At 36.4% G+C, this 12029-nt stretch overlaps 1 protein-coding gene across 1 annotated transcript; it reads left to right on the plus strand.

The window, feature by feature from the left end:
- Positions 1-324: 324 nt before the first annotated feature.
- LOC131037686 (small ribosomal subunit protein eS21y) lies at positions 325-11196 on the plus strand. The gene is made up of 3 exons (XM_057969869.2): positions 325-555; positions 7835-7967; positions 10859-11196. Exons 1-3 carry the CDS (start codon positions 506-508, stop codon positions 10919-10921), a joined length of 246 nt encoding a protein of 81 aa, XP_057825852.2. The 5' UTR covers positions 325-505; the 3' UTR covers positions 10922-11196.
- The last annotated feature ends 833 nt before the right edge of the window (positions 11197-12029 follow it).

A 12029-nucleotide genomic window follows, 5' to 3' on the forward strand; every position in this document is an offset into this window, starting at 1 on the left:
TAGTATGTATAACTCCTTCTGGATTTTATTGTGTGACTTTTTTGCATCAACATTTTGGATCAACGTTTTGCTTCAATGTTTTGGATCATACTAAGACAAACTCAAGACTATAAAGGAAAGATGGGGAAGAGTAAGACACTCATCAAGCATGGAGAACAAGGAGTTGAAAAAATAATAAAAAATAATAAAAAATAATAAAAATAGGTTAGGATTCAAAGACAACTAAAATGAGAGACAAAAAAGACAAAAATAAAAATTAAGGGTTTTAAATGTTTTCTAAATATTTACGAATTCTTTTAATTCGTCACACCACATGAATTAAACATTATAATGATCTGGACACCCACAGTTAGTGTTTTCATGTCTATTAAAACCCTGAGGTGAAACCCTAAGTCTCCTAGCAGCAGAATAGCACTTAAGAGGAGCAACACCCTACAGAAGGTTATTGCTGTAACGGAGACGAGGTAAGGAAGTTGTGAGCTGAGTTGACTCTATTCATTTAACCATGCAGAACGAAGAGGGACAGAATGTGGATCTCTACATCCCCAGAAAATGGTATCTTATTTAGTTTCTATCACAACTTCTATTCACCATGAATATATATGAAACCATAAATGTTTCTTAGGGTTCTTGAATATATAATGACATGCATTGGTATGCAATACAAGTTATGATCTGCTATACTCATGCATCAATACAATGTACAGATGGATAGTATGCCTTTTATTTCATCTTTTCTTTTCTTAAGGCTAGTCAATCTGCATCGAAGAGAGATACAGTAATGGAAGAGTTATGTTTTTGTGTAGATTGCAATTTCTTATTAAAATTTTCTTTTTCTTTTCCTTCTTTCGCTCATTCTGTATTGAGAAGAGATGAATGATATAACTGATTTCGGTCAATTTAGATTCTAAGATTCCGCAATCCCCTGATTAAGTCCATTTCTGAAAGTGGTACAACACCGTCTCTTACGTTTATAAGTTAATAGTATGAGCAAGCCCCTAAGATCAAGGGGACATGAATGCACTATGTTTATCAGTTGCTTTACCACCCCAAGCGTACTGAATGATTAACATGACCGTTGAGTCAATTTGCAAATCATCTGGTTGAATTGGGTAGTAGTTAAGTTATCCAGTTTTAGGGCTTGGGCATCCAAGATATAAGAATGGAAGCCAATAGATACAACAATTTATGTTTTTTTCATGCTGGTTAGAAATAAAACACGGATTGGATTTGCATATAAGTTTTGAACCCAGCCTTTTAGTTCTAATCCTTGGCCTAGCAGCTTTTCTTGGATTCCGTTGCCTTACTGCAGTTCTTGGTTTTGGTATATGAGCTTGACATCAGTCATCTCGAGTTCCCTAACTTGGATTTGTGGCCTTTAAAGTGTAATCATATTTCTCTATCGATACAGATCCTGCAGACCCCTGGTCAGTAGCTCAGAGGATTAGAGCATGTGTCTATGAACTGTGACGATTGATCACAACTGGTCACTATGGTTTATAGTGACCACAACTGGTCGCTATCCAAGTCTCCCTAACATCTTCAAATGCCTGTTAAAGATTATTGCAGTGGCAACATTCATGCCTGGCATTTCAAGACAGCAATGTACTGTCTTAACAATGTTTCATGATCAGTAATATTTCCTATAATGTTGACTGCTGTATTTATCTCCATATTAATTGTTCACAGTACTTTATAAGGTTGCTACTGAACACCGTACTGATCAAGAATTTGTGGGTCCAATAGGGACAGAATGCTACTGATTAGTAACCATAAGAGAATTACTAATCACAAAAGGAGTCATGTCAAAAGACAATATTGAGGACAACAATACCAATGAATATGACATTATTAACAGCTTATCTGCAAATGATGATTATCCCAATATGACAATATTAACAGCTGATCTGCAATGATGATAATCCCCAAACATCTGCCATAATCATATAACTGTTTGACAAATGAAATAACAACATCAATATGCATTGATAAGTAGGTTTGACAACGGTAGCACTAACATTTGTGATGCAACAATGATGACAGGCAAAGTTGCATGGACGTGGATACAGATACAAATGTGGATACGGATACAAATACGACGATTTTTTAAGACCCCCAATATGGATACGGCTGGATATGACATTCATATAAAACACATACACATATATTTAACACAATTTTAAAGTTATTAGAGGAGCTTTTCATTACTTCAAAAGCATTGCAGACACATAATTGCTACATAAATAATTATAAGTTGATTTATCAATTTCCAATATGCAAAAATAGTAGAGTTGCATTGGAAGATAATTAAAATAAATGGGTCGCTGAAATAGAAAAACGTTTCATTTGTCTTTCTCATTTGGTGTAGGTTTTGTTTATATCATTTTTTTAAAATTGCATTAATGAAGTTTTTTTAAATTAAATTTACAAAGATTTATGTAAAATTTTAAAATAATTAAATCACATTGTATTTGGTATGGTTGGAAAATCAAGGTTTTTTGAGCATGTGTGGGTATAGTATCCAGGGACAGAGCAGTGTCCGGCTACTCTGATGACAAGTCAAAGGATAGCATAATCATTTGACAATTTTATCTATTAATGACTATGCTCACAAATTGTGAATAATGCCAACAGTGTTTGCTGTTGTCAAAGGCAACAGTCATAGTCACTAATGACAATCACAATAGTCATGTTCCCTAGTCATAAGGTTTTGAAATCCAATTATATCAGGTGTTTCACAACTGTAGCAATAGTTGTCGGTGTCCCTTGGCAACATATATAACTGCTATTTAATAATGGCAGCTGGAAATCTTAACAGCTATGTTCACTGTTAGAGGTGTATAACCTGTCTATAAAAGTTCTAGAGTAGAATGACCAAAAACTTGCAGGTTTGATGCTTATATAAAAAGAAAAGCTAATCTACTTTGATAATGCCAGCAAGACATCCCCAATAATTTATATTGGTGAAAATTTTGGTCAAAGATATTTTGAAAAGGTTGTGTATATGTTCAAGAAAATGTTGGGATCTCTGTCGGAAAAGATATACCAGGATTCAGAATATATTGTCATTTCAAAGATATCTATTTCTATGTTTGAAATCCTTGCGAATAGACAACACTTCTTTAAAACACCCCAAAGCTTCCAGTTCAGGCAATTAAATATTCTCAAACCAAGAATAACAATAGTTGATTTTGCCTCAACTAAGAACTTCTGACATCCCATAATCTTTTCCAAAGAAAGACCAACCTACCACTGCTTCCCATTCCATAGCATCGTTGGTTTCAGATTTTAGAACCAAGAAAATAAGAACCACCATTAAAAAAGATCTATGCATTGTCTCTAAGCACAACGACAGCCCCAGCCAAGTCTGGATTTTTCCTATGGGATTTAAAGTTAAAAAGATTAACATATAAAAAGTTCAATGCTTCTTCAAGTTTCTAGGAGGGGGACAGGTTTTGAGGGATGGCGGGTGGATGGCTATATATATATACTGTGTCACAGAGTTCACCAAATTTCAGCCATGGAGTTCAAATTTCTGCAAACTTCAAAACGGGATTAAAAATTTGTTGAAATTCACCTCAGATTTGTATGGATATAAGGCATGTTTTTTTCTTTCCATGGAAGTGGAAGCTCTGCCTTGTCCAATCGCATGGCCAGAATGGGTCGAGCAAAACTCCTGTGCTCGTGTCCTTTAACCCTTGATCTCGTGCTGCTTTTGACACAAATCTATAATTGCTTGTCAACAATGAATGGGTCCTCACAGTCAGAATGAATGGACCCGTCAAAATGCAACAAACGGATCTGAATGTCGAACAAGGGTTGGGGTTGGAAAGTGATTGGAGGGGGAATAGGAAGCCCATTTGAAGAAAGCGGGGTTTTGCACGAACTAGTCTTTTATCTTTTAAGTTTTGTTTTTATTTTTAACTTTTTGTTTTCATTTTTAGATGTTTGTTTTTTCAAATAAAATTTGTTTTCTTTATATTTTATTTGCATTTTATGATTAAACCACTTTTATTTTTATTTTAGTTTTTAGTAATATATTTAAATTTAATATTTTAAAACATTTAAATTAGATTTTATTCATAATATATTGTATTTATAATTTATCTATTAATAATACTTAAAACTAGCATACCTATTTTTAGAGGAATATAGGTAAAATACGCACGAGATATCATATTTGTTCATTATTCCATTTAAAAAATTATTATATTTGTTTCCCTTTGAGGGGTGTTTCTAAAAGATATTCCCAGAAAACACAGGACAAAGTGAATATGATGGTTTTTTCCTTTCCCAAAATCTGTCCCTGGTCAGAAATGACAAAAAACCCATGGGAACATGTCCTCTGGAAACAGTGAATTAATTTAAAAATTTATAATCTAATCTAAGTAGTTTTCTTTTTTGATAATTTATGAAAACCTCCAACGACAAACAGAGACCAGCAGAACAACAGAAAAACAATATACCTAGAATACAAAAACTATATACCTGGAATGGAGATGAGGCCTAGGAAAACAGACCTGTTAGCCAGACACCACCGACAGTGAAAGAAACATAAGCACAACAAAATACATAGACAATAACCCCAAAAACCTTAAGACCGTGTAGTTACTCCCATAGTTCCACAAAGTTTTTGACGAGAGGACAGGGGGATGCTGGGATGGGTTTCAGGGACTTGGGATCGAGGGCTTAAATTTGGGGATGATGGCAGAGCAGTGGTTGGGGGGCGATGCTTGTATAAAAATAGAAGTGAATTGAAATCTTCAAGGCAAAATCTGCAATATAACATCTTTGTGAGTGCCCCATGAAAGGCCAACTAGTTTTCACGAACTTAAAGGTTGCAATCAGTATGGGTCTAAGTCACTGCATTCGGCAAATTTCTGCCTTCAGGTTTGAAAGTTGCCGAATCTCGAAACCCATGTTTGAAATTCGCAAAAATCCAGATGAAAGTTGACGGAAAAAGTCACTAAACTCCAATAAACTCTACGGAATCTCAGTTTGGCATCCGCCATTGCATCTCCAAAACCGTGCTCGCCATCGCGGAAGTCATTGCCGCCGCCAGTGGAAGCCATTGCTGAAGCTACTAGCTCAGGTCTGTGCAGTGTTCCATGGGGACGCGTCCCCCCCATTTTTTTGGCGCGTCCCCCCGTCAGAAACGTCTCAGGGACAAGGGGACGGGGACGTGACGTTCCCCGCCGTCCTACCACCGCCACCCAAGCGTTGCCAGGACGCGGAGACGTCCCCGCATCTCCCAGGGAGACGTGGAGACGTCTCCTTGGGAGACGTTTGGGCGTCTCCCCGACAGACATGGAGACGCCTCCACGTCTCCTTGGGAGCAAGGAGACGTTTGGGCGTCTCCCTGTCCTTCGAGAGACGTGTAGACGTCTTTCCAAGGACGGGGAGACGCCCAGACGTCTCCTGTCGCCCCTCGTATATGCAATGTTTAAAATTAAAATTTAAAAAAAAAGTGACTTTTTAAGTTTTTTGAGGGTTAAGGGGTAACTCTAATTGGACGTGGGCCGATAGAAAAATAACACCCGATGCCTTTAGATAACAATAAAAGTATTTTTGGCCTCGCGGGGCGCTGCCCCTCGACCCCGCCCTGTATAACGCGCAAGGGGCGCTGCCCCTTGACCTAGCAAGGGGCAATGCCCCTTGACCCCAACTTGGGGGCGCTGCCCCCAAACCCCCGTTGAAAAATATAGGGGGAAACCGCGCCGATAGAAGTAGGGAAAATCTTACCTCCGAGTCTGATTAGGCTCCATATAACAACACAACTTAGAAATCTTGGTATTTAGATTTAGTATTTCAAATTTCCTATAGTCTCATTTGAAATGTAATTCTTACTCTGTAATACTGTCATACATCTTTTCAAAACTAGTTTTTCAAGTACTATATGTATATGTATAACTATATCAGCACCACCAGCACGCCACCCCCCAGCCACCCCCCCGCCGCCGTCCCCCCACCGTCCCCAAACTTAGGCCCTTGGTCCCCCCGTCCCAGAAACGCGTCCCCCCCATCCCCCCGTCCCCCCGCCGTCCCCAAACTTAGGCCCTTGGTCCCTCCGTCCCGGAAACGCGTCCCCCCCGTCCCCCTGTCCCCAACGCCCGTGGAACACTGGTTAAGAACCCTAAAGTTATTCCTGGATACTGCATCTTGTAATGTACAAACTTTAAATAGCTGGCAACTGGAATAAAGAAGGAATTGAAAGAGATTCCTCGGGGAGGAGGAGCCTGTGCAGCCAATCTTTAATTACAACATCTTAAACTTTAGAGTAAGATGAGCAACAATTTCTTCCTGAATTGGTGCCTAGCTTCGCACTGCCCACACCTCCTTTCCAGTCAAAAGGTACTTATGATCTACTATCAGATAGAAGCCCACGAAGGGGAGGGTCACAAGTAGCCAAGCTCATCTGGAGAACAAAACAAGCCACACCATATTGCAAATGAGACCAAAGCAAGACCGTGCCTGTTGATAAAGCCTCTCACACAAGCTACCACACCCTACCTTGAAAGAATGGGATTCAGCTACTGGTCATCCCAGCATGGCAATTGATTGCCATATATACACATACATCATGTCATTAAAAGGTCATATCTGATTGCAAAAGAAATCTTTTCCAAAGATTTCTCAATGTACAGTCTCATGCAACCACACAACTGATTTAGAAGCACCTATGGTGGCTTTTCTTTTTGAATAATTCCTTACAAAATTTATCATGCAACTATATTGTCTGAAAGGAGACTTATGATGGGATCTATGTCTATACCATGATTGGCTATGAGATCTGCTGTCTGGTTTGACTCCTGAGAACAGTAGGAAAAGAAGATGCTATTAGGAGATATTTCATCCCAGCGTGGCAATGCTTGATTGCCATATATACACATACATCATGTCATGAAAAGGTCATATTTGATTGCAAAGGAAATCTTTTCCAAAGATTTCTCAATGTACAGTCTCATTTAACCACACAACTGATTTAGAAGCACCTATGGTGACGTTTCTTTTTGAATAATTCCTTACAAAATTTCTCATGCAACTATATTGTCTGAAAGGAGACTCATCATGGGATCTATGTCTATACCATGATTGACTATGAGATCTGCTGCCTGGTTTGACTCCTGAGAACAGTAGGAAAATAATATATTATTAGGAGATATTCTTAAAACTTTGGCATATCAAGCGTGCTTCCACCAGGAGAGTGTCCTTCCATCTTGTCAACAGGGTGATATTCAAACCTTCAACAGTCACCATCCATTCAGTCCCTTAATTAGATTTTGATTCAAGGAAAAATGAATAACCTGTGACAAAATTCTATTGCTCATCTCTGATGATCACCTGACACCTGACATTCCTGGGTTGCCTCGAGAAGCATCATATAAGTTTGGTTTAAGAAAGCTAGGGGTGGAGGTTCCCATTTGTCATTCTTATGACCATTATGTTCGTCTCTTATCCTGTTAATAGGGTAAATTGTTAAATTTTAAATATGTACATAATTTTAAATTAATAAATTATTTTTAAATTTTAAATATTAAAAGTTATTTATAATTTAAAAGTTAAAACCTTATACCACTTATAGAGGTTTGCATATTATTTGTGATGGATTTGGAACTCAATTCATTTAGTTGAAATATATTTCTGCCACGAGATCACAGCCCTTGAACCATTCTTCTCTGTTTTTGGTTGTAGGTGATTTACTATGAGCTTTTTGTTTGGAACTCTCTTGGAAGTAAATTTATAACTTTGTGACTTATTGAAATAACTATATTTTTTTTCTCTTAATCAAATCTGTATAGCCTGTATTTTCCTGATTTTGGTTGTTCTGCTCCAGCTCGGCTACCAATAGGCTGATTACGTCAAAAGACCATGCATCTGTCCAAATCAATATAGGACACGTTGATGAGAATGGTATATGCACAGGCCAGTTTACCACATTTGCTCTTTGTGGGGTTGTTAGAGCTCAGGTATGTATCAGATTCTGGGACATGCTTGTGGTTATAGGTTGGTTCATTTAACATGTTAGTTATTTATTCCTTGCATGGTATCTTTATGATCCTTAATGCTCTATTGCCGATAGACTGTTGGTATCTGTTGATAATACCAAATGCCTACAATTTTTAGCTCATTTTTTGTTTGTTTGACTAGTTTCATTTCACCAAGCAACCAATGCACATGATCTAGTCATTTTCTGTGATAACTAGTTTTGTCTTATCTATCTATCAATACACTCACTAGCTTATATAGCAAGGTTCAGTGCATGTGATTAAACTACAAACAGATATTTGTTTATGTGAATTTGAAAAGGGTCCTTTATGGCTATGTGTTACAATTTGAGTTATTAATATTTGAAGCTCTAGGGGATGGATAAATAGAGCTCAAATTTGCTTTCAACTTTTAAGGTCTGTTAATTATTCCAGAGTTGTGGATCAGCTGTGCATTAAAGAGCATTCTCAGAATCCTTTTTGACCTTCAACAATTTTGATTGAAGCAAAGCTTGTATTAATAGGCAACAGAAAATCTTCTGAATGTGCACATATTATTGAATCTGTGAAGATCATCTTTTACCAATAGGTACAACTGCACTTCCAATGGTTTTCCATATTATTGTCGTGAAATGTGACACTTTACAATGTTTACATGACACTCTTAAAGACTCACTTGTACATTGGCTTGCTTTTGTACTTGACATCTTACATACATTTACAGTTAGTTTATAAAAGATTGACATTCATCATCATCTCAACATCCATCCACAATGAATGGTTCAGAAGTGTTTTTTGATGTCACAGTTTGATCCCTTAGTTCTTTCCCTTTCGAGGTTTACATTCGTACGGTTCTCACATAATCTTTCTTTAGCCTCTGTTGTTTTACCTCAGTGTACAGCCCTTATTTATTAGCCTATATGCTGCCTTACCTTCTTTCATCTAAAACTATTTAAATGTTAATTGAAGCTCATCTCTTTTTACAAGCATTGACATCATGCCCTTGTTACTTTTTACATGCCTGTATTAACTATAGCTATGGGCCTATTTCGAGAGCATCTTATTGACACAATTTAAATCATAAGTTCATACTAAAGCTTAAAACTTCTCTTGGCCTGTGACCAGAAATAACACTTGATCTTTGTGTGCACCATTTATAAAAAGTTATTGTGCCCGTAGTATCTTATTCTTCAATTTTCTAGTGATCAATATTATAAACAAGATATTCTCTCTTGAAAAGACAAATGATCATTATTCTTTGATCTTGAGCTAGAAACGCATGCGTCATGTTTCTTACATTTATCCAGGTTACAATCATGGCCATTGGGAAACTTCCCAAACTGTCACCACAGTTCTAGCAACAGTTGCATTAGCACGTAACCCTATCGACCTGGGGAAAATTCTGCATTGCAGAGAGAATGTTGTGTCCTTAAATCTATCTGGAGAGAGAATCTCTTCCTTCTGTGAACAGTTAAGGTCTAATGCTCTCAAGTCTGTATACCTAGGAAATGTTTTCTGTATCTTAATTGGTGTTTGATTTGAAGCTATGTGACATGTATATATCACCTGATCGTGCAAATTATACGTTAAGATATGAGGGATCTCCTTGTGAATCCTATAAAGGATGCTAGAAATTTCCTCAATACTCACAAAACTTGCAATATGATCAGTCTGCCTGAAATCAGTGGCTTTCTAGTACATAATGTTATGGAACCTAAATCATTGTAGCTGTAGTGATGCATCCAAACCTGGAAAGTAGAAAGTTCTAAAAGAATATAAATTCAAATTAACTCAGTTCTTTCAAATTTATAAAAAGTTAACTATTGTTCAACCGTAATTTTGCCTTGGTTAATTTATAGACTTCAATGAATATTCCAATGCTTTTTCAGAATACCATCCCACTCTCTCTTTTTTGCATGCAGAATATGTTCAGGATGTTGCTTCTCATCCTGTGTTTGAGCTACATGGGGACCAATTTTCTATTGGTCCCCTGATGCCTGATATGTGGGAGATGCAAAAAATGTGCCTTCATCACGTTGAATGTAAACCTGGTGTGTGATGGCTTTTGTCATCGTCCATGGAATTACTATAAATAAACCTGTCAGAAGCTTAGCTGCTGGTTTTGTATAGAGGGTTTTTTTTGCAGAATACCTTTTTGATATGCAGCTGCATCTAGAGTACTTGCAATTCTTCCAACTCTTTAAAATATTTGTCTAATATCTGGTTTTGGATAAGAGAAATCTTTTGCAAATAACACCTCTTTGATTTGCAATTGCTTCCAGTCTTTTGCATTTCTATTCAATTCTTTTGGACAAAACTGTTTGTAGCTGGTTTTGGATAGAGAGATATTTTTTATAAAACAAAATTGTTAGCAGCTAGTTTTGGATAGAAATATTTTTTCAGATAACACCTCTTTGCTCTGCAGTTGTGTGCTTCATTATCTGTCTATATCGAAATAATTTAAGTACAAGCAAATTCCATTTTCAAACAATATACTTTTATGACAGTCTTCCCTCGCTAGGTTCTATATTGACTTCTTCAACTGTTTAACCTTAACTGTTGAATATCAAAGTTGAAATGTAACACAAGACAGAATTAGAAAAATCATCTAGAGTATACCGGTGCTTTGATGCCATGCAGATTTTTAATTCATGCCAAGTAGTAGTCAGAAGACCAAAATTGAGAATAAAGTCATAGCTCCACAGTAAACGTCCTCCTATTAGAGATTGCCTATTTGATTGATGCCTCAGTCCTATTGGCTGTTTGATGCCTTCCATGGTGTCAACATAATATGTAGAAATGGCATTTTTTTTATTGTTTTAGCCTTGGGCTTTCAACAGTCCAAATTATTTATTTTTGGTTGTTTTTTGCAGGGAGAGGCTGATAGTTCTGTGGATAGACTCTGGCATAAGAAGAAAGCAGAATTAGCACAATGACTGGCTTATAAGAGATTTTAAGAAAATGTTTACCAGAATTTCAATTTACTTGCCTTGAAATTTTTCTTTGGGTGTACCATTTTTTTTTGGGTCTTAAGGATGCTGGAAAATGGATTTTAAGAAAACGTTTACCAGAATTTCAAATTATTTGTCAAATTTTTTTTCTTCAGGTGTAGTGTTTTTTTTTCATCCTCAATGTTAGAGCTGGAAAATGAATTTCTGTTTGATAATGATTTTTATGGTTTCTGGTAATTAGAAGCTTGAATTTCTAGTTCTCACCTGTTCAAACTACTCATTTGATCCTATTATGTGCCTTGCTTATGATGAGACTTTCTTCAACTAATAGCACAGTTTTACTTTTTGTTCTCGAGCAAATTATTAGAATGAAATTGGAAGAAGACAGCGAAGTATAATCAGTCATTCCTGACAGGTAATATTATAATTTAACTCTAAATAATAGGTTTTAATAATGTAAGAACCATTCTCTCTCAAAGAAAAAATGATTATATGGGTTCTGGTAACTACAAGCTTGAATTTCTTATTCTCACCTGTTCAAGCTACTCACATTCATTCCATTATGTGCCTCGCTTTTGATGAGATTGTGCCGTTAATTTAAGGGACAAAATAGTGGACATATATTCTTAAATTAATTTCACAGTTTTACTTATTATCTGCAAGTAAATTGTTAGAATGAAATTGGAAGAAAACAGCGTAAGACAACCATAGTCTTTCTCTCAAAGAGTGCTATGGAAACATATTTTTCTAATAACAAATGATAATGGAATAACCAGCTTTAGTGAGTATCTCCCAAGTGTCTCAATGCATATTTCAAATAGGCAGTAGGATGTTCATCAAAAATCTTCTTCTGCAGTTCTATCTATTCTAGCATTTTGTTTTACAAGTTTGAACTTTATAATGAAAATATGAAAAAATATTAGCAATATATAATTCCAGACTATATACTATTTTTATTTTTGAATTCCCATTATCTTACGTACTTGTATACAAAAGTACTGCAGTTCGGATGATATTTGTCTCAGAACATTGTTAAGTGCTGAAGATCATGAAGAAATCTTGTTGCTTTGTATGTTATTCTGATATTGTGATC

Source organism: Cryptomeria japonica, chromosome 10, assembly GCF_030272615.1.
Source record: "Cryptomeria japonica chromosome 10, Sugi_1.0, whole genome shotgun sequence".
Taxonomy (NCBI): domain Eukaryota; kingdom Viridiplantae; phylum Streptophyta; class Pinopsida; order Cupressales; family Cupressaceae; genus Cryptomeria; species Cryptomeria japonica.

Bases quoted from the DNA above. Each gene is read 5' to 3' on its own strand.
- LOC131037686 (XM_057969869.2), top strand. From the start codon at position 506: ATGCAGAACGAAGAGGGACAGAATGTGGATCTCTACATCCCCAGAAAA. The intron at 556-7,834 runs GTATCTTATTTA...GTTCTGCTCCAG, and splicing joins CTCTACATCCCCAGAAAATG to CTCGGCTACCAATAGGCTGA. The intron at 7,968-10,858 runs GTATGTATCAGA...TGTTTTTTGCAG, and splicing joins GTGGGGTTGTTAGAGCTCAG to GGAGAGGCTGATAGTTCTGT.